Source organism: Podarcis liolepis (assembly GCF_965112155.1).
Source record: "Podarcis liolepis genome assembly, chromosome: 2".
Lineage (NCBI taxonomy): Eukaryota > Metazoa > Chordata > Lepidosauria > Squamata > Lacertidae > Podarcis > Podarcis liolepis.
Genome location: NC_139555.1, coordinates 2,811,929 through 2,834,694, shown reverse-complemented (window position 1 = coordinate 2,834,694; position 22,766 = coordinate 2,811,929). Strand labels below are relative to the sequence as shown.

General features: G+C 47.4%; 2 protein-coding genes across 4 annotated transcripts in view; one reads left to right on the top strand and one right to left on the bottom strand.

Moving 5' to 3' along the window:
• The first annotated feature begins 549 nt into the window (after window positions 1-549).
• Window positions 550-15,600, top strand: LOC310699346 (keratin, type II cytoskeletal 8-like). Its single transcript, XM_083487017.1, has 9 exons — window positions 550-986; window positions 4,914-5,122; window positions 6,817-6,877; window positions 6,970-7,065; window positions 8,874-9,038; window positions 11,056-11,181; window positions 11,773-11,993; window positions 12,602-12,657; window positions 13,933-15,600. Exons 1-9 carry the CDS (start codon window positions 639-641, stop codon window positions 14,121-14,123), a joined length of 1,473 nt encoding a protein of 490 aa, XP_083343143.1. The 5' UTR covers window positions 550-638; the 3' UTR covers window positions 14,124-15,600.
• A 1,333-nt stretch (window positions 15,601-16,933) lies between these two features.
• The window catches only part of ITGA5 (integrin subunit alpha 5), a 73,052-nt gene continuing 67,219 nt past the window's right edge, over window positions 16,934-22,766 (bottom strand). For all 3 annotated transcript variants that reach the window (XM_083486514.1, XM_083486515.1, XM_083486516.1), the window contains exons 27-30: window positions 21,063-21,176; window positions 20,342-20,443; window positions 19,248-19,370; window positions 16,934-17,876 (exon numbers count right to left, since the gene is read on the bottom strand). In XM_083486514.1, the coding sequence (XP_083342640.1) occupies window positions 17,793-17,876; window positions 19,248-19,370; window positions 20,342-20,443; window positions 21,063-21,176 (423 nt within the window). In that variant the 3' untranslated portion in view covers window positions 16,934-17,792. The remainder of the gene's footprint in view (window positions 17,877-19,247; window positions 19,371-20,341; window positions 20,444-21,062; window positions 21,177-22,766) is intronic.

The following is a 22,766-nucleotide window of genomic DNA, read 5'->3' as shown; positions in this document are numbered from 1 at the left end:
GTATGGCTATTAACACCGGCAAGATATACCTTTTTTATCTTGAACAGGTGTTTTGCTTTGCTGTTCAGGAGCTTATTCCTTTTAAGTTGTTATTTTACTTCCCAGTGGAGGTTGAATATTCACTGCCTTGCCTTGCTCCCATTTACAAGTCCGCGCAGACATACACCCCCGGTCTCCACTTAACAGAGCGGGGCCACACCTGGAAACGTTCCTCCCAGGTGTCGAAATGTCCGGGGAAAGCCGCGTTAAAGAGCTCCAGCTGCAGAGGCCCTTTTTGTGCCATTCCCCAAGAACGAGAAGGGAGGGTCCCCTGGACAAACTTGGGCAACTGCTGCCCTCTTTGGGCGTCTCGGCCGCAGAGAAGCCTCGAGCGGGGGCAGAGGGTTCTCTTTTCTGCTCGGGGTTACCCTCCAGCGAGAGAAGGGTTAAAACAGGTGCGCCCCCCCCCGCCCCCGCCGTGGCGAGGCAGGCCCGGGCTCCGCCCCTTTGCTTTCGAAAAAGCCACTCAGGTGCGGCGAGTCCGCGCTCGGCCAGGACCGCGCCCGCCCCCTCGCCCCGCAGCGCTTATAAGGAGGTGCGCGCCCGCCCGCCGCCCGAACCGCCTTCCTCCCGCTCCGCTCGACCCCGCAGGCGCCACCATGAAGAGGACCACCACCACGTCCACCTCGTCCTTCCGCAGCTCCTCCGGCGGCCCCGCGCGCTCCTTCAGCAGCCGCTCCTACACGGCGGGCCCCGTCGGCGCCTCGCGAGTCAGCACCTCCTATGCCTCCTCCAGCTACGGGGGAAGCCGCTTCGGCGGCGGCGGCGGCGGGGGCTTCCGAAGCAGCTCGTCCTTGGGCGGCGGCGGCATCACGGCCGTCAGCGTCAACCAGAGTCTGCTGGCGCCGCTCAACCTGGAGATCGACCCCAACATCCAGCAAGTGCGCACCAAGGAGAAGGAGGAGATCAAGACCCTCAACAACAAGTTCGCCAACTTGATTGACAAGGTGGGGCCGCGGGCGGGGGGCGCGCGGAAGAAGTGAGGCCCAGTGGTTTCAGCGGGGGGTGGGGGGGGGGACGGGACTAGAGGACTCCATGGTTTTATTGCCTAGCGCCCGGTGTGTTACTGTGGGGTTAGAGACGCGGCACCACCAGCGCCTTACAGGGGGAAAAGGGGTCCCTGGCTCCCGGGAGCGTGCAATCCCAGATAAAATGGGGGAGATTAAATTGTGAGGAGGACGGAGGTGGAAAGCTGTAGGGTGGCAGCCCAAGCGGTCGGTTAGAATCGACCTGTGAGGGAACCTCTGTAAAAGTTCGCATCTCTCTTCTGTCAGCTGATCTGTCCTTAATGAAGGAAGGTGTGTGTACCCAGGTGTGAGATGGAGGAAAGGGAGTTCGGCAAATGGCAGTCTTTACAGTGAAGGAGAAGCACAAGAGAGGCCTTTGCTGTGCAGGCAAAGAAAGTGAAACCTGGATTCTACTCCTGGGTGGCGCGCAGGAATCTGTGCCAGAAACTAGAGGCTAAAGATCGCTTTTAAAGAGCACATTCATGGGCTGAAAGTTTCCTGGACTTTGCTCACCCCTGTGGTGGGGGAATCAGAGCTGGTCCGGTGTGTGATCAGACCAGTTGAACAAGCAAAGGCTCCTCCTACAGGTGTGAGAGCCAACTACACAAAAAAAGTTCTGTCTACTTTCCTGGTTAAAAAGGACGTGGGTAGGGAAAGAGAGGAAACCGTAAGGTCCTCAATCACATTTTCTATCAATGACTCACCATATATCATTGAATGCCCTCCCTGGATGGAAGGGCAAGCTGCCCCCTTCTGCAGAGGCCTTAGTCAAAGGTTATGAGCAATTTTGTTTGCCAACAGATGGGGCTTTCCTAAAGGTGCCTTTTGAGGCTGCAAACCTTTATGCAACCACCTGGGAGTAAGCTCCGTTTAACTCTGTGCTGCTTACTTCTCAGGAGCTATTTTGCCAGGTGCTGCCATAATGTTTCCACTCTCTAATTATAGTCTATATGTCAGGAGTGGTTGCAGGATTTGGCTGTCTCCCGCTGCTGCCATTCACAATTCCCTCTGTGCTCTCAACCTTGATCAAAAGTTTCATTCTCACTGACCCTGACCCTGGGCTAACACTGAGCAGGCTAATCATTAGAAGCAAGCTTTGAAAGGCTGCCTGCTAACCAGTGGTATGGGTCCTATTTAGACATCCATTCCCCAGTCTTGGGGACCCCAGCATGTACTCTAGGTAGTGGGATTCCTGTTTACCCTCCTGTGGTGCTTTCTCCTTTTGGGAGTGAAAATGTGAAGACAGCTGCCCTCGGTCCTGCCCTGTGGTCTGACTCCTATTGGGCAGCTTCCTGTGAGCTGGGTTTCCGAATGTCTCTTTTGAATACTAGTGGGTAGAAGCCTTCAGACTTCCTCAAAGGAGGAAGACTAAAAGCATTTCCCCTAGTATTAACTATCCTCAGCCTGATGTAACCAATTGCCAAAGTCAGGGCCATTGCAGGAGCAGGTAGGAGGGAGGAAATATGCAGGTATGAGAGGTGAAGCTGAGGAGAGGGAGCTTACAAACTTTGATCCTGCAGCCAGCTTCTGAACTCTTATAAGCAGAGTTAGAAAGTGGAAGCCTTATTTCTGTATGGCACCACTTATGCTAAAGCAGAATGGGAAGAGGGAGAGAACCACCAACTTGAATTCCATGTGCACTCCTGGCTATGCCAAGTTTTTACTAAAGAATATCAGAGACTGGATTGCAAAATTTGGAAGGTCCTCCTCGCCTATAATAGTTTTCTGCAAAAGTTCCTGCATGGAGCCTGTGGCAGGCTCCTTGATACACCTGGGCGGGGCCCTTCCAATTTTTGTATTGTCTCCGAATTTGCAGGAATGCTTTCAGTTAATTGGATTCCTTTGCATTCAGTTCATGTCAGGCCTGTTTCCTACAAAAAGATGCAGAGTTTTAAATCGGGTTTATTAAGAGACTAGGTGTGGTGTTTGAATGTGCACCAGATGGTACCTGAGTGGAGCCAGACAGGATTCGGGTAATTATTAGTGTTAATAATAAATAATACAGGAGTCACCAATTGGCTCCACACCTTTTTAGCTCTAACACTGCTGCAGCTTCTCATGTCTGGAACCTACAGAGATGAAGGGCTCCATAAGGTTAGACAAGAGGGCTTATCCACACTTCCTCCAGTCCCACTGCTCCCCCCGCCCTGGAAAATAGCTCTTTAGCACTCAGAGCAAAAGGTAATTTCCCCCCAGATTGAAGTTTGGTGTAATTTAGAGCAAAGGAGTGGATTTTCCCTGAGAAGGGAGCAGGAAAACCACTTGAACCTGTTTTCTAGGAAGGGCTCAAGCGGAAGTGTGGATGAGCCCAAATACAACTCTCTCCACACTGAGGACTCTACTGTTTGTGGTTAGAAGGTGTACACAAAGACACTCACTCCGTTGTTGTTACTTGCCATCTGACAGGGCTTCTGCATTCTGCATTTAAAAATGGCTTCCAGGTCTAAGTCTTAGTGCTGCCTCAGATTAAGCACACAACCTAAACACCAGCAATGCCAACTCACCTGTATGTCTTATCACCTGGGGGTAATCTTATATGCTTAAATCTGGCTTTAATAAGCATTTTGCCACTACAACCATGGAACTGTAGTTCTTTGACGTCGGGGCAATGAACCTCTAATTCAAAATCGATTGCTCTCAACAAACTACAACTCTCAGAATCTTTTGTTCATGTTAGGGCTGCTGGAATTTCCCGAACATAGCCAGGATTCGGCTGTTTGAAACAGCGCCTGCGCATAAATCGCTTTAATGTCCAGAAGAATCTGGACATATGGCAACCCATGTTGGAAGTGTAGATTTTGGCAAATTTCCTTTAAAATAGCTCAAAAACTTTTTTTTTAGATTTTACAGAAAAAGCCCAACAACTTTTGTGTCCAGATTTTCACTTTTTGAAATATGGAAACCCTAATGATGGTGGTGGGGAAAGAAAGCGAGGCTTGTGGAAGTGGTATAAAACAAATAGGAAGTTCGCCCTGCTTCCTTTGCCGGAGAGCATGAAAATGGTTGCCAAGTGGCAGTTGCTTTTAATTGCTTCCTTTGGCAGTTGTTGCTATGTGGCTTTGTAGCTTGTAATATTGATCAGATCCCCCCCCCCCTTGTTAGTGCTGCTGAAAAGTTTGCCTTCATAAAGTTCTCTGATCCATGATAGTGGGCTGAACTTTTGCTGTGTGGAAAAAAACTTTTTACAGGGAGCTTTGAAAGTGGTCTCCATTATGGGCCCAGTCTTCACTGCAGGAGGATGGGGTGAGGGAGAAGGAGTGATAAATGCAAGGCCAAATGTATAAAAGGGGGAAGACCTCTGGCAAACAGTAGGCACTCTGAACTAAAAAGCTTTCTCCTGTATCCTGGACAACCTTTATTAACACACACATCTTAGGCTGAAATTAAGCTGCTTTTATTGACCATCTGTTTATGGTGTTTGAACCTGGGCAACAGCTGTCAAACAAGCTCTTAACCAGAGGTCTGCTGGTAGTCTAAAGGTCTTTTATTTGGCCCGAGGGCTTTTAAGAATGTGCCCTTCAGTCATTTCTGATCTGCAGAAGCAGCAAGGTCCTCTCAGTCACTGGTGTTTCAACAATGGCTAGTAGCCATTGGTAGTCTTCCCCCTGCAAAAAAGTATATTGGGATCTGAAATTTATTTAGTGTGGTTGGTAGCTCTGTGTTGGGGGTAAACTCCCAGGATTCCTTGGGAAGCCATTGCTTTAAATATATGGTGGGGGTGTGCCAACTGTGAGATGATAGAAGATTACACCATTTTGGCATCTGATGAAACAGGTGGAAGAGACTGCAGACTTCTACAGAAGTGAGCTTTCTATGTTGAGTATTTAACTGGATGGAATCCCTTCTGTTCTCCCCCCTTGCCTCCAGGTTCGCTTCCTGGAGCAGCAGAATAAGATGCTGGACACCAAATGGAGTCTCCTGCAAAACCAGAAAACCACCCGAAGCAACATGGACGGCATGTTTGAGGCCTACATCAACAACCTGCGCCGGCAGCTGGATGGCTTAGGGCAGGAGAGAGTGAGGCTGGATGCTGAGTTGGGCAACATGCAGGGCCTTGTAGAAGAATTCAAGACTAGGTGAGTGGGGGGGGGCAGCTGGGTTATTGCACCTTCATCATTTAATCTTCCTCTGACTAAATGGCATTAAGCGAAACCTGAGTCACGCCTGTTGTCAAGGCTGTGAAAATTCCATAGTTGCTCTGGAATCAGCTCTACTATTTGGCTTCCTGAAGTTATTGCATTTCTTCTTTTTAACATAAAAGTTGTTAGTCCACACCAGTGGTGTGAATCGCTCCCTATATTAAAGTTGGCAGTGGTGTCTGTTTTCCTGACTGACCTTTTGCTGCCCATATGTCTGATTAATGCAGATGTAATAGTCCCAGTCTCTGGGTTGCAGTCCGTGCTAACCAGGTTCCCCACTCTAATCAGGAACATTAGCAAACTCTGCCAAAGAAGGAACCTGATTGGTGCTAATATAATTTTAAGATGGGAGGAGAGGAATTCTTTCCAGGGAGCAACTGTGTTGGAGCAAATAAATGCTCTTGTCATCTGCTTCCCCCACATTCCTCTTCACACACCTGTGGTCACTCTCAAGGCGGAGTGGGGCTCTAGAAACTTACAACATGAGAAGGGCAGATTGTATGGTGACTATTTTACTGCTTTAAGATCTCCAACCCTATGTTTCTAAGATGCTTCAAAGCTTCTGGAGAAATGAAAATTAAAAAGCATACAAAAAACAATCTCTAAACAATGCTACACTTGAAATGAATTGTTCCTTTTAAGAGGAAGTAACGGATGGAGTCATACACCTGCACATGGTAGCTTTATCCCCCCCCCCGACTCTTCAGTCAAGTGTACACACCATGTTACCTGAGTGTGCTATTCTTCTTCCTTGTACCGAGCGCAACTACAGCTGCTGCAGTGCACCACCAGCAGGGTGAACGAACCAGTCTTGCAAGTGTCTATTTCCAAAATGAGGCTGACACATATGGACACCCTGCCTGCCTCTCCAGACATACTTGACAGTGAAGGGAATACTGTTCATTAGGGTTGCAAGCTTTCCCGGGACTGGGAGGGTGCAGGGGTGTGGTACCTGGAACTCCAAGGAGACATCTCTGACCCAGAGGAGGAGCTGGGCAGCCTTTGGTGATTAGACCACAACCCACTCCTGAGCAATCTCCAGAACAGGATTAGGATCTCCGTCTCCATGAATTTTTGGCATATATTATGTCTGTGGTGGTGTCTGCCACTCATGCACCTTGCCTCACAAAAGAGGAAGAGAAAACAGACTGGAATAACATGTTGAAAAAAGGGGGCGGTTTATAAAGAGGAACACAGCTGGGATTGGATTGCACCTGAAGACAGAGGCTGCAATCCTATGCACCTGGGGATGGAGATCATGTGGTCATCCGGATGTGGCTGCGCTCGTTAATTGAACGGGATGCTAGCTGAGTGTCACCTTAATTTTGGTTTGTGAATTGAACCAGCTAAAACCTAATTTTGTGAAGTGAAAGCTGTTGGGACTGAGCCTTGGTAGGAAGTTTATGATGTCTGATTCCTCTGTTATAGAGGTCCTTTGGGGTTGCATGTGGGATATTTAGAGTTTCTTAGGAGAAGGCATATGCACACTCTGCACATGCTCCAATGCAGTGTCTCCACACATGCTTCCCAAAGCAGTTATTGCACCAAAAGCATGTGGCCTTGGTTTAAATGAAGCCATTCTAGGCTCACTTGTCACCTAAACTAATCCATCCTGTTCCTTTTCCCCTTAGGTATGAAGAGGAAATCAACCATCGTACTGAGAAGGAGAATGAGTTTGTCCTTTTGAAAAAGGTGAGTGATTTCCTAGCTAGTGGTTATTATGCTTTGTGACAACTTCGTAGAGGTCTTTAATTATAATGGTGGCTTGTGCTCTACCTCCTTAGGATGTGGATGAGGCCTACATGAACAAGGTTGAGCTGGAGTCCCGTCTGGAATGCCTGACAGACGAGATCAACTTCCTGAGGCAGCTGTATGATGAGGTAGGCATCACCTTTAAGGAAACAGAATGGCCAGTGTGCCAGGGCTTCCAGGTGCAATCCCTGTCATGTCCCTGTAGCTGGTCAGCATGGACATTACTTAACTAGATGGACCCAAGCTTCTGGTGCAGGACAAAGCAGGTTCCTTTGGGCTTTCCTCCTATTCTGCTTGGGAATACCAGGGGGAACCTGTAAAATAAGAATAGGCAGCCCAGACATATCCATGGACTGAAATTATTACTAGTATTTATTAAATTTGTTTACTGCCTCATACCCACAGGTCTCTGAACAGAACAAATATAAAAACACAAAATACATAAGCAAAATAAAAACAAGAACAGCCCAATACCCCTCCCCGCAAAAGAAACCACACACATTTTGAAAGGGCATTGCAAGGGCATTGCATGTCAATCAGCCAAAGGCCTGGTTAAAGAGGAACGTTTTTGCCTGGCGCCTAAAAGTGTATGAAGGTACCATGCCACCCTCCCTGGGGAGAGCTTTCCACAAACGGAGCCACTGCAAAAAAGGCCTGTTCTTGTGTTGCCACCTCCAGACTTGTTGTGTAAAGAGGCTATCAGGGTCTTTAAACTTTATGGCAAATCTTTTTTCCACCTCCATGTCTAATGCTGAAAATCTTTTTAGCTTCCTGGGTCCTGGTCTTAATAAGGTTTTAGCAACTCTTACTAGTGTGTTGACACATGAAGAAACTCCTCCTTCCAATACCGTTAAAGTTGACTTTCCAGTGGCTCAAGTTTAGCAAAACTTATCTTATTGGGCTGCATCTCTGAAGGCATTCTTGGGCAAAGTGTTTTGCTTTCTTCCAGGAAGCTGGACTCTTGGAAACTTTGCTCTGACCACTAATAACGTGGCCTAGGAAATCTCAGTACAGGTGATGGAGTAGAACCAGGATGGGGAACTTGGGGCGCTCTGGATGTTGTTGGGCTCCAGCGCCCATCATTCCTGACAAGTGCCCATGAGAGGTGTGGCAGCCCAACATCCCTGTCCCTGACCCTAACTGTTGAAACCTCTTGCAGAGAAGAGGGCTGTGCCTTTGTGGCAGAGCATGTAGTTTGAGGCCTTTCTTGGTTCATTGCATAAGAAATTTTTTAAATTTAAAGCTTGAAAAATTGAAGATGATGTACAATAGTTAACATCAAGTACCAAGCATGTTTTAACAAAAACTGAGAGGAAATAAAGAAAGAGGAAAGGAAAGGACAAGACCTGATTCTATATCAGCTGTATATAGACTTACGCAAAACACTTGCTCCAGAATAACATCTAATTCTTCTACTTTCCATAAACCAACCTTTTTTTCAGTCTTCAAACCCAGCTATCCAGACAAGTTCCATTTTCCTTTTCACAGTAAAAAGTCCCTAAGAGGTTCCTGATGATTTATAAATGTCAACAATGACTTTTCTCTGAACACGTCAACTCTGCCATCTCTGACAAATCCAATAATTTTAATAACCATTTTTCCATAGTAGTTAATAGTAAGTCCTTCCATCTTTGTGCATATAGCATAATCTCTGCTGTGAACAAATATTGAAATAATCTTCCATAATCTTTTTCTAGTTGTGTATCCTATTAGTCCCAGCAGGAGGAGTTCTGGCTTCAGTTGAATATTAACCCTCAAAATCTTCTGTATTAATGTATTTGTATCCATTTTTAAAGCTTTTTTAAGATGTCCACCAAGCATGATAAAATGCCCCTTCATGTTCTTGAAGGCCTTTTTGCTTCCTCATGGCTGTTTGCTTCCTGATCACGATTAATGATGGTAATACCAAATTGCCTCCAACTTTCTCTCCATGCAGGAGCTGCGTGTGATGCAGTCTCAGATCAACGACACCTCTGTGGTCCTGTCTATGGACAACAACCGCAGCTTGGACTTGGATGGTATCATTGCTGAGGTCAAAGCACAGTATGAAGAAATAGCTGCCAAGAGCCGGGCTGAGGCAGAGAGCATGTACCAGATCAAGGTGAGCCCCCCTGCCTTGCTTACTCCTGCCTGGGCTAGGAATCCTTCCTGCTTAGGGTGCAAATTGGCATATTACAAGGGGGACGGGACCTTTTGATCTGTGTTTCTCAATGTTTTTTGTTGGTATTTCTAGCTAGACATGAAACCCCAGTAAATGGTGAGAAACTTCATGTGAATGAGCTTGAGGATTTTCATATTTATTTGCAATAGGTTGACTCGCTCACCCCCAGTACTCTCTGTTATCATCACAGTCCTCACATCACATTCATGCCGTGTGGCCAGGGAGAGTGAAATTTCCCACAGTGCCAAGGATGTAAATCTTTGCCTTCTAAAACCCTGAATTGCCAACAAGTTTACATCTGTTCTCCTTAGTGAAAGACAGCCAGTTTCAGATAACATAATTGAAATGGCATGACTATATTGAAACATGATGCTTCCACCCTTGTGTTGCGCCACCTTTATGGTAAATTGATAAACACTGCCCCATAATTTCAGATTAAAAAGCAACAATCCTAGCAAAATAATCTGCTTGGACTCAGAGTATGGAGGAAATCTGCAACATCTGGAGGGGGAATGTATGTATAGACTGCTGGCAAGAATACCAAGGGCTAGTGTCCTTCCAGTAGATTAGCTAACTTTGCATGTGAAATTTGTTAGAAAGGATCCTGAATTTTGTGAGTTTTTGCATAAGGTAGGGTTGCCAAAACAACTGCCATTTACTGGCATAACCTGCAGAATGGCGTTCTGACAAGAGTTGGTGTATTCTATTCTGAAATGCCCCTGAATTCCATGTGCTGCGTCTCCTGGCTTCTATGTTGTCTGATGGATTTATATTTTTTAATTGGAAGTGAACTGCCTTAATCCTAGAATCTGCAAATGGGGTGGATGATGGGAGTGGGGCTGCCAAACGCATGCTGGTGAGCGTCAGTATTTGAGATGATGGTGGGTGGAAAGTTGCCCTTTGACATCAATCACGTTAATCATCATAATTTGGCATAAAGTATGAGCAATGTGCATAACATATATATTATCTCAGGGACAACAGCCCTGTATTACTATGATCATCCTTGTGTTGCAGACGGAAGCAGGTGAGGCTAAGAGATAATAGCTTGCCTAAGGCCACATGAGGAGCGTTTGTGGCTGAAGTGAGATTTAGGAAGTATTTCTGCATTGTGACTCATACTCTTAGCCACTCCAGTGTACTACCAGTTTTCTTGGAAGTTGCAGGAGGCATATGCAGAGGACCTGCCCCATTCATATTGTACCTGTTCTCCAAGAACTTCAGGGGCTGACCCTAGTTTAGCCCTTCCAATGGGACATCTTAAGTAGCTTAGGAGACTTGCCCCCCCCCCCAATTTGTTTTGTGCCTGTGCTGCATTACACACTGCAACATCTAGAACATCCTGACAAAGAATGCTGGGAACTGTAGCTTACCCTGCTCAGATCTACAATTCCCAGGATTCCTTTTTTAAAGGGGCGGGAGTGCTTTAAATGTGTTTTAAATGTATGGTGTGTATGCTATGTTAGACTCATGTCTGCTCTGAAATGTCAATAGGTCAATAGGCCTTTCTCAATCTTTGGTCCCTAGATGTTGTTGGGCTACAGCTCCCATCATTCCTAGCAAGTGGACAGGGGTCAGGGGGAGATAAGAACATCTGAGAAAAGTTGCTCTGTTCCCTGGTTGGTGGGGAAGAGAGGGGACCCACCCACCGCTCACCAGTGGAAGACTCCCCCCTCAGTCTTACTGCAGCATTAGGGCATTGGGGGAGAGGCACAGCTGTGGAGGTTTAAACATCTCCATGTTTAAGAGGTTGCCCGTGTGTGTGTGTGTGTGTGTGTGTGTGTGTGTTTTAAGTGTTTAATCTGTCTGTCATGGCAGTAGTAACAGAGCACTCCCATCTGAGTGTCTGCAAGGGTCTTCCCTTGCTGGATTCTTGAGATTCTCTGACCCTCGCCTTTTACTGACAGCCACCTTTTTTGGAAGTTGTCACATTTCTCTTTTTATCTCCTCCCTGTAGTATGAAGAGCTCCAGTCAGTGGCGGGCAAGCATGGAGATGACCTCCGCAACACCAAGAATGAAATCAACGAGCTCAACAGGATCATCAACCGGATACAGTCAGAAATTGAGGGTCTGAAAGGCCAGGTCAGGAGGCAATGTTTGTGATTGATACAGTGCCATATATAATAACATTAGCCAAAGAGGCAGGCCTCTGACCTCGTGGAACTCAACCACCTACCTGTACATAGGCAAATGATTTTGATTGCTCCAATATCATATTGGTTGTGCTTTCCTTCAAGTTCCATTGCTCTTGGCAGAACTTGTAGTGCACCATTTCCCTTGAAACTGAAGCACCTAGTGTTTTCAGTGCTCCTAAATGCTTGGTTTTGGAGCAGACAGAACAGCTCCTCCTCAGTGTTCTTTTCCAGAGTGACCCTGGGAGCCAGTCCTCAGTGGCTGTCTCGCCTCCTTTCAATCGTGACTGTGTTATTCTCAGTGGTGAAAAAACTCCCCTTTCTTTCATGCAGACTGGGCAGCTCCAGGACACTGGAGACAGGGACCCAGAGGCAGAAATAGGACTGAGTCTTTGGCACACACACATATGCACATACCCAAATGCACTCTGGAGCACTGCACCACTGCTTCTGGCTTTTGGGATTTTAACAGGCAGTGCTGAATGTCTCTCTTGCAAATGGGAAAACCATTGGGCTCTTCCCTTTTTCCTTTCCTCCCCAGCGTGCTAATCTAGAAGCTGCCATCACTGAGGCTGAGGAACGTGGGGAGTTGGCCCTAAAGGATGCCAGCAGCAAACTGTCTGAGTTGGAGGCTGCCCTGCAGAGAGCCAAGCAAGACATGGCCCGCCAGCTGAGGGAATACCAGGAGCTGATGAATGTCAAGCTGGCTTTGGATATAGAGATCGCCACCTATAGGAAGCTTCTGGAAGGAGAAGAGAACAGGTGGGTGCCAAGACATGTGTACTTCTAAAAAAAAAAGTGCTCTTGGTGGCATTGGGGTGGGATGGGATCTAGTTTCCAGGACTGCTTGTGCCTGCAAAAATTTTGCGGGCTAATGTACTACTTTGTTTCCAGTTGGTGCATGTTCCCTTTCTTCTGTAGTAACTATACTGCAATTCCTCTGGGATGCCTTTTCTTTGTCCTCCTTTTATTACACTGATTATTAATGCCAGAGTGCCCCTCCTGAAAGCTAGTGGAACGACCAATAATGCAGAATGGACTGGACTGTCCAGTAGAAATTCACCTGTAAAGCATCCACCACTGTTTTGTCAATGGCATGTTGCAGAATACACCTGCAAAACCCCCAGCTCTCTGGAGCCCCCTCTCCTCCCACCCCCCACAATCAGTAGCACATTCTGGCAGCAGCATATGCTCCAGTGCTCTGTCCTTGCGTGGGTGTGCAGCAGTTGGGATTGCCGGCACATAGACAAATGCTTCCACTTCCACATAGACTTTTGCTTCTAGCAGTTCCATTTTTTTGTCCCTGCTTCTTCTGTCCCTGCATGCTGATCTTGTTTTTGCTTTGTCTTCCCCTCCACCCACTTTGGCAGGCTGGAGTCAGGGATGCAGAACCTGAGCATTCAGACCAAAACAACCGGCTATTCAGGTAAGCAGACTTTGCAACTTCATTGAAATAGAGGCATAGGATGAATCCACGGGGTTATGTTTTGAGGCATGGAAGTCATGGCAACTAGATTTCCCTTTTCTATACAGTGGTGCCTCGCAAGACGAAATTAATCCGTTCCGCGAGTCTCTTCGTCTAGAGCGGTTTTTTCGTCTTGCGAAGCAACCCTATTAGCGGATTAGCGCTATTAGCGGTTTAGCGGCTCTTAGCGGCTTAGAAAAGGGGGGGGGGGAGAAAGCGGAAAAAAATCTCAAGGGTCGCAAAACATTTTCGTCTTGCGAAGCAAGCCCATAGGGAAATTCGTCCTGCAAAGTGCATTGAAAAACGGAAAACCCTTTCGTCTAGCGGGTTTTCCGTCTTGCGAGGCATTCGTCTTGCGGGGCGCCACTGTATCACAATGTTTTGCTGGTGATACACCAGTTGAAAAGCAGATATAGCCAGCGCTACCAATGCAAAAGCCAACTCCTTCTAGATTGGTCCTCATCCTCCTCTGAGTTCTACATGGGCAGGAGGTTGACAGCCAGTGCAACTCCTGGAATGGCTGAAAAGGGCTGCCTGGCAGGTTGAGCAGTGGGCAGGGCAAAGTTTGTCCCAGTTAACCAACCTCCATTGATAGGTGGAAATTTTGAAAATATATGGTATCCACTATCTATGCTTGAAGGAGCTGGGAGGCTCCCTGTGTCATGTATTCCCCAGTTTCTGCCAATAATAGGAGCAGAGGGGGGGATTAAGTCTGATAATTCCCCAATGCAGATTGTGTTATGGAGGGCGGGGGGGGGGGGGATCCCAGAAGCATCATCGTTGCCCTGAAATCAGTTTTGTCCCAGAGTCCTGACCAAGGGGACCCTGGGATGCCCAGAGGAAACTTTTTAACAGGACTGCCCCACTGTTACACGGATGACTCACATTGTTCTGGGAACTGATTAACAAAATGGTTAGTTTTCATCATTGTAAATGGCTGCTAGCCATGATGGCTATGTTCTGTCTCCAGTTTCGGAGTGATTGCTGGCTGTTACTTGCTGGGAATTGCAAGGGGGGAGAGTGCTTTTGTGCTCAGGTCCTGCTTGCAGACTTCCCACAGGCGCACTGGTTGGCTACCATGCAAACAGGCTGGTGGGCTAGGTGGGCCACTGGCCTGGGTTAGGAGGGCTGCTCTTAAGTGCTGTAGATGTTGTTAGCTGGGGCAGCTTCTTCCCCTGTCTAGGGTTTGGAAACACCACTCTGTCTCTAATATTAAACTCCTTTGTTCCCACCCAGGTGGTCTGTCCAGTGGCTTCAGTAGTTATGGGGGTGGCTACAGCTCTTCATACTCAAGTGGTGGATACTCCATGAATTCTTCCCCGCTGGAGAGCTCTGCAGTCACCAAGTCAAGGGCCATTGTCATCAAGAAGATCGAGACTCGGGATGGGAAGCTGGTGTCTGAGTCCTCAGATGTGCTGTCCAACTGAGATGCTGTTTGCATCCCAAAAGAGCCACCTCCAGCAGTTTAGAGTGCCTTAAATCCAATGAGCCTTCTTTCATCTAGCCAGGTCAAAAGGTCAATGGGAGGATTGGGGAGGGAAAAGGGCAGGAGAAGGGGTAGTGGAGCAATTTTCTTCTTCTCAACCTTTGCTGGGGCATCAGATATTATCACAAGGGGGACCTGCAACAAAATGTTGCAGGGTGGTTGCTCCTACTCAGATTTCAAGCCATCTCCCCCTGTTTTTCCATCTATTTTTCTCTCCCCTAGTTCCCCTACCTAAAGAGCTGAGAGTCTCCTCAACCTGTTGTTAAATCTCTTCTTTGTGCTGTTTAGGCTATGCATATATAGTTTTTTGTATCCCTTCCTCTCCCACCTACCCTGACTATATACACAAGTGATTTATGGTCTAAGTAACCCCCCCCCCCCGCAAGTCTGTAGACACTCCTGTTTTACTCAAGAACTATTATCAGTGACTTTTTGGGTGCAGGGAGAGAAGCTAGGGCTGCTCTTATACCTTCAACTACAGGTTGAATGGTAGAAATCAGCAGGCAAAGCTTCTCATAGTACAGAGCAGGCAGGCAGGGCTTGTGGCCAACCCATGTTGTTGGACTGCCAACTCTCATCAACCCCAGCCTGCATGGGCAACAGCCAGGTGATGGGAGTCCAATAATGTCTGGAGGGCTACTTGTTCCCAATCCTGCTGTAAGCCAAAGAGAACCTTGGGCAACATAGAGCTGCCTTGGTGCCTTATACCCAGGGGTAATGAAGCTTGATGCAATGTCCTGTCTCCTACATGGAAACAGCCCCAAAGGTAACTTTCTCTGCCTCCTTGGAATGTTTTTCTACATAAACTTCCAATGCAAGGACTTTTGTCTTTGCTTGATTCTTTTACCATGATGGGATTGCCCCTTTGTGGAATCCTTGATGAGCCTCTGTAGAACCCACAGGAGATTTCGGTTGGATCACCTCCCCAATCCCAACTCATAGGTCCTACCAAAGATGCACACACACACAAACTTAGAAAGTGTTGAAATCTTCCTGGTCCTAACCTTCCACAGCTGACAAGTTAAAGTGATGCTGAATCGCCCACCCAGCTGGTTTGCATGATATCAGGTAACCTTTCTTTTAGGAAGCTGGTGGTGATGCTTCCACTGTTGCTCCTCCTGCAGTAGACATAGCTGAACTTCTCAATGAACCCTGTGCATTTTTACTAGGAAGGAAGTTCTACTTGAATTCAATGGGGCTTGCTTTTTAAAAAATATTTTAAGTAATAAACACACATAAAAATAAGCATTGGTAGGAACTGTGGCCTTAAAAGTACTGCATGCGTTCACTCCCCCAAACTAAGAGAGAGGGAATGAATGTGAGCATTTCTTTTGTGTTTTTTCTCCCCTCAAATGGTGTCTGTGCACAGCAAACCTCTCACCTCAGACCTTGTTTAATAAAAGCATTAATTACACAAAGATGTCGTCATTCATTTTCTGCACCCAAGAATCACTTGTTTTGTGTAGGAGGTATGCAGCAATTAGGAGCTGTTCTGGCTTAAGGAGAAAACTGACTGATGGAAACACAGAACCAAAGTAGGTGGTGATCAGGAAGCAAGGCCCTTGCTGCTGCCTTGTTCATCTATTAGCTTACAAGACACCAGTTGACACTCCTAGGCAATACTGACATGACATGTGGCATACAGGTGTCTCAGATCCAAATTCACTCCTCCTTCGGTTTCATAATCACTCCTCCTCCTGTTTCTAATGGAGTGTAGAAAAATGTCCACAGTAAGTTCCCTTGAGACATCTAGGGCTGGGTGATATCTGGTTTTCATCATATTGCCAGCTAAATGATGTGATGTATTGGTTGGCTTCACGATTTTTGCATAGCACAAACATGATTACAATGTATTGCCAGGCAGAAAATGATGAAACCGATGTCACAATACGGATTTTAAGCTGGTTTTGAAATAACACGATTCTCCAAACAACCAGCTTACACTGTACAGTGGATGCTCAGGTTGTGAACGTGTTCCGTTTGCAACGCGCAGTGACACGTCTGTGTGGGTTGCGATTTGGTGCTTCTGCGCATGCGTGGCCACCAGAAGTAACCCGTTCCGGTACTTCCGGGTTTCGGTGCGTCCGTAACCCAAAAAAACGCAACCTGAAGCGTCTGCAACCCGTGGTATGACACTACGTGTTCTTCAAAGACGTTAGTGGGCCCAGGACCTGTCTGCAGGAGTGAACCCTTTTCACCCCCACAGGGCCACAGCTGCCACTTACTCTGGGATTCTGTTTTGTGGGGGTGGGGGGTGTTTCTCCTTGGTAAGAGTGCTATTTTTTCATTACAAACAACTTGCGAACAAACCTGGAACCTGGTCACTAAGCCCAGATAGGGATCTTAAAATGCTGGGAAAATATAAAACTCCCCCAACAGCCTGAATTTCAGTGGCCACAAATGGCAGCAACACCCCCACCCCCACCCCGAGGGCCTTCTCTGTAGTGGCGCCTGCCCTGTGAAATGCCCTTCCATCAGATGTCAAGGAAATAAACAACTATCTGACTTAGAAAACGCCTAAAGGCATTAATGTTTGATGTTTTATTGTGTTTTTAGTATTCTGTTGGGAGCCGCCCTTATTCTTATTGCCCTTACTAGGGGTGTTTCTCGCTGAAGCCCTTCCTGCATCTCACTCTTCAGGCTTTTTTTCATCAGAATTCCCACCCTCACCTACAAGAATCAACAGTGGGATTTTCATCCATTCTCAACCCCTTGCAGTTTGTCATCCTTAATTAGGGGGGGAAAGAGGCATTGTGGAAAATATGGAAGCATTTATTGCACATGAACATTTTAAATTAAACTCGGCAACCCCTGTCTCTGCCATGAGGCAGCGGCAGCTTCCTCATTTCTTCATCCTCTCTTAATTAAAGTGGCATCTGAAAAATAAAATCTCTAGCGGTTTCTGGAGATCAGTGCGAAGACCGTCGGCGAGTCCGGGCCGACACCGGGTGATGGCTTGGCTTCCAAACGTGGCAAATCTTTGGCATTGCGGGAGCACCTGGCTTTCCCAGCTTAAGTCTCTGTCCCACATCATCCCCCACAGGAAGCAGGCTGGGGGGAAGACCGGAAGTGAGAGCCCAGGATCCTTCGTTCCGGCCTGTGGCGGAGAAAGAGCTGGACTCGGGAGGTGATTGTGCTTCTTTTTCTCTTTCAGCCAAGCTGTGGTTATTATCAGAGGAGACTGGCAGCTTGGAAACTGTCCAGGGCACTGCGCCCTTCCCCACATATGGACGGAACAGACAGCTTGACACTAGGGGGCCTGAGATCAGACCAGCACCGGCCGCTCCAGCGGCTTCAAGTATTCCCTTTTTTGCTGGGAGCAAATGCCTTTGCTGCAGCCCCCAGTCAGGGCACGATGGGTTTTGTAGGATCCAAGCCCCAGGGAAATGGGGGGAGAGGAGGGCGCTGGGCCTCGAGAGCCTGCAGCCTCTTTCTCTGTGAGGAGCAGAGGTGCCTGGCCTCTGCAGCAGTCTGTGGGGCCCGGTGCCTGTGGCCCTGCCCTGCTGGTGTTGGCTGTGCTCCCCTCTCAGTGCTCACAGCGGACGATCCTGGTGCCTCTTTGCAGGGCAGCAGCGGCAACACACCTACATGGAGGGCAAGGCTGGGCCTGCTAGGCTTCTGAAGCTGCTTGTGGCTTCAGCTGAGCTTTCTCCATAGCCGTGCCATAAGGAAGTGAGCGCTTGAAAAAGCCCAGCTGTGGAGGAAACACAGAGACAAGATCAGGGCTTATAATGTAAAAGGTACAACCCAGGAATCTTCTCCGGGGCAAACACCACTGCAATGAACATGCCTTGTGCACATCTCTAGATACTCACCTTCATCGTGATGGGGAGACAACCAACAGAAGGAAAACTCCCCCAGGAGACATTCCCAGCATAGTTTACCCATAACAGTACAAAACAAGAGCGGGACTGCTCCACCCATCTATCCACTACTCTAGCCCACTGCATCTTATAGATCCTGCCTGCTAGTTTTCAGACAGATCCTCCAAACTAGAAACACCCATAGGGTAAAAGCAGAGAGGTTTTTGCACAAGTCACAGAAATTAGGGTTGCCATATTTCAAAAAGTGAAGATCCGAACACAAAAGTTATTGAGATTTTTTTGCAAAATAGCAAAAAGGCAGGAAATAAAAACAAACCAAAACTCTGCAGTCAGAATAAATCATGAAAATTAAGCACACTTAAGACTCCTTCACACGAGTGTACAAATCACTAAGTCTCTGTTGAATATGTGAACTGACTACATCAAAATGCAGGGCAAACACAGAAGTTGGACTTGCAGCAGCGCATTCTCACATGCAAATTGTGACTGCATGTTGTAATCATCAAGCGACCAAAGATGGATTCACATGTGCCATGCTTTTTTCCTTCTTGTTGTTGTTTGCACTAAGTCTTTCATTTCCACAATCCAAGAATTAGGAACGTTAGGGACTGAGGGGGAGGCTCACACATTACAGCTGCTCCAGATTCCTTGCGGCGGCAGCTACATGTGAAGGGCAGAACTGCATTGCTCCTTGCTGCCTGCATCATACATGACATCACACATGACACTTTTAGTTGCACAGAAAGCAGAAAACACACATTTGCAACTGTTGGAGGTGCTTTAGCCAGGTAACTGCAGTGTAGATGCAACTCTCAGTTGAGCATGCAGGCAATGGCAAACCTGAATTTAGCTCTGTGCAATGTGCAAAAATGACTCAAAGTGCCTATGAGGGTGTGGGGTGGGTATTGCAGGGACTAGAAATAATAGAGAAAGGAGGGGCTAGGAGCTGTCCAGAGTGCTGAAGCCACACCCCATTATTACCACTTGAACTCCTGCACAGTGTTCATCTGGCATTTGGAATTTTATTATTATTTGTTCATCTTGCTCTCTGCAACTGTAAGGCCAAGAAACTGCTGTTAAAAAGCATTTGAAAGCAAAGCTTTTTAGCAGTCTAGCATAAAAATGTGGAGCACCCGAAGCTGATGAATTTAGTCATTACAGTCCTACTTGCAGCTGGTGTGTCAGAGATTCTAACACCTTATCCCCAACTCTGAACCTTTCTCCCAATTCAGTTATCCCACCTTGTATAGAACATAGATGAGCAGCGCCAAGAGCAGCAATCCAATCAGAATGGCTAAGATGATGATCCAGAGAGGAACCCCCTGACTGGTCTCTGCCTTGGGCCAGTGCAGTGATGTTTGCACCTGTCAGCAGAAAGGAAGCAGGAATAAGGTTACCACCTGTCTTGCATCCAGAGGCTGCCAACCATTCAAGTTAAGTGGAAGCCTCATGTACAGGAACAGTCTCCTCAGTATCAGGCACAGGGAACGAACACCAAAGGCGGCCATTCCTTGGTTGTGAGCTTCTATCTAGAGGTATCTGGCTGCCTCCTATTGGAACCACAATTCCATGGATGGACCCTGATCCAATCTAGAAAGATCTGCAAAACACTCTCTTTCATCAACAGCATGATTCAACAGCTTGTTGAAAGAAGGCCCAATTGAGTTCTATGGGACCTATTCCCAAGTACGTGTGTGCAGCAGCCCTGGCTGGTGGGCCTAACTGGGTCCCCAGCCCCCCAGGTGGTCTGCAAATCATGTCCCCTGATGTCATATATGATGGCAGATGTTGGGCAGGCAAAGGCGTAACTGGCCCAAAGGGAGGTTGCAGGCACCATAGATCAGCTAACCATCAGCACCTGCAAAGCTCCCTGCACAGTGCTTTGCAAGCATTGACCATCAGCTGATCACTGGGGCTTCTGCAGCACAGCACTATGGAAGAATGAGTCACCCAGTGTCATTGTGACATCAAGTGACTGACAAGTGGGAAGCCCCCCCCCCACCTGTCAGGCTTGGCCTGTGGTGATAATGATCCGGCCAGTCTGTCAGATCCAGTTTCCCACCTCTGGAATACAGGACTGCAGTCTAATTTTTTATTTGTTTGAAAAGCAACAAAATGTATTCCAGCTAAACTGTCCTGTTCTCCTCCCCATCTATCTCAACTGTTCTGTGGTGAGGATCCTGAAGACATGCTAGGTTTTTGTGACTCTAATGCTATTTGTAAGTTACCTTGGAAAGATCTGCATCCTGAAAGCAGGATACTACTATTATTGTCACCGCCACCAAGGATTTATAACAATAAACATCAACAATAGTTAATGGTAATGAATACTGACCTTGAGGTAAGCGGTGGGTTTCTCTAGAGGCTGGATTTTGTAGGGCACTTTCTGCACGTAGTAGACAGCTTCGCACTGTATGGTGTGGGGATTATTCTCTTTCTGCAAATGTGTAAAGGGGATAAAATAAAAGTGAGGGCCAGATCCTGGGATGCCCTGGGTTAGTATGTGGCCAGCTGACTCTGAAGAGACCTAGTGTGGAGTCAAACATACCCTCTTCCCAAGGGATGAGCCTGCAAAAGTAAATGTATGGGGAAGGGAAGGCCATTGGCTTCCTGCAGTGACTATTTTATTTAGGCAAACAGCATTTCCATGTGGAAGAGAGGGTCAGACAGACACACACCAGCTGCACATCTCTCTTCATTGCTCCACCACCAAGAAATAAGTGTTTTGATTCTTATCATCAGTTGCAAGTCATTCTGGGGCCTGTTTGCTTGAAAAGTGGGATATAAGACTTTATCATAAAGAAACAGGTCTCATGTGGATCCACTGAGCCAAGTCAAGAAGTGTGGTGTGTGTGGTGTGTCCTTCCAGTGGAGGCAAGAGGGTCTGGGAAAGGTGGAAGAGCTAGCAGGGGTTTCAGCACAATACACCAGATGCTGTGAAAGCCAGCCAGCACCCAGCAATCTCCCTCTCTCTCAAGTCGATTCTTAACCCCGAAATCAAATCTGCAGCTGTAAAGTGAGGCCTGGAAGAGGCTCCCGGCAGGTGCTGTGCTTACCAGCTGGAAGCTCTTGGACCAGATGCGGAAGTAGAGGCGCAAGCTGACACTTTTCTGTCTCTGCACTGCCCCCATGTGGCAGCGGAGCTGGAAGCACTCCTCGTCATTGCATTTCTACAGCACAAGAAGGAACCATAGTCAGAAGAGAGCCTGAGGCTGAAAACACCCCCAGAAACCCAGTTAGGCCACTAGGGCCACAGGCAGCGATCGGATGCAGCAACAGTGCTTCTAATAACTAAAGCGTAACTCCTGGGGAAAGTCATCATGTCTAAGTGATTCACAAACTTTCTCCCTGACCCACGACCCTTTGAAAATTGTTGAGGGTCTTGGCAGACCACTTAATGATTTTTCTGCCTGTTGCTTAGGAACTGCAATGTGCTTTGCACGTGCTGTCTCTCAGCCTTTCCCTCTCTTTCTCATGGCTTCCTTCCCTCCCATGTACTGACTTTCCACTCCTTTCAAATGCCTTGTCGGTCTCTTTGCCCCATCTTGGCCCAGCTGCAGTTTTCTTCCTCCTCGAATAACCCCACCACTTGACCTTCCATCATACATGTCATCTCTTTCATCAGTACCACACCGACTTGCATTTATTCGTGCAAGGTTCAATGTCCTTCCATCGAACCTGCTGAGCCACAGATTTTCCAAGGGTTTGGTGTCTCCGCTATGCGTGTGTGATGGGAAAACTGTTGAATCTCTTCCACATATAATGTTCAACTGTCCCCTACATACCATAGCCAGGACTAAATTCCTGGGCCCTGCTTTACTGCGCTTGGTTAGCAGGCCTGTTGAGTCACACGCCGCACTGCTTTTGCAGGATACAGATCCTTCTGTTACTCTGCAGGTGGCGAGATTCCTGAATGCGGTTATCTCACACGCAAAAACCACCAAAAAACAACAACAACATCAAAATCTAATCGGACAGTTATGATGAGAGTGCATGTCGGATCTCGTCTTCAGTTTTCCTTTTCTGTGAACCGTCCCTTGGAGCTCTCCGGGCCACATCCTGTTACTTGGCTCTGCCCAATGACCCACCCTTGCATCGCAGTGCTCACCTTCTGTTGTCAGATATTTCGGTTTTTAAGCCTTTGTGCTTTTTTATGTTTGTACATATTTTATGGGCTAATAGCCGTAAATAAATAAATAAATTTCTTCCTCCTCTGAAGGCAGCAGAGCCTCCTCTCCTTGCTGCTTCCACACTTTGGGAACCCTGCTCTAAAGCTATAGCTGGGAAGGGAAATGATAAGGGCTGTACACAACTTTTCATGCCGATGGAGATCTTAGAATCACATGAAATCATTATGTGAGAAAAGGCTGCGGAAGAGAAGGGATGCATTAGGGCAGCGTTTCTCAACCTTTGATCCCCAGATGTTGTTGAACTACAACTCCCATCATCCCTAGCTAGCAAGGCCAGAGCTCAGGGATGATAGGAATTGTAGTTCAACAACATCTGGGGACCCAGGGGTGAGAAACACTGCATTAGGGGCTTTGTCAGGCTGCAGCAGCAGCAGGAGGAAGAGAAGGGAAGCAGGACCACTCCATCAGCTCAGCTGGACCAGCAACTTTTGGCTTCTCCTCTCGCATTCCAGGTGGTCATTGTAAGCGTTCTGTAGCTAAGAGCAAGTGCTCAAGTTTACGTTTTTCTTCCTACATGTTATGTAGTCTGAGGGCAGCTAACTGATTGCTGTAGGTCACTATGGGTGATTT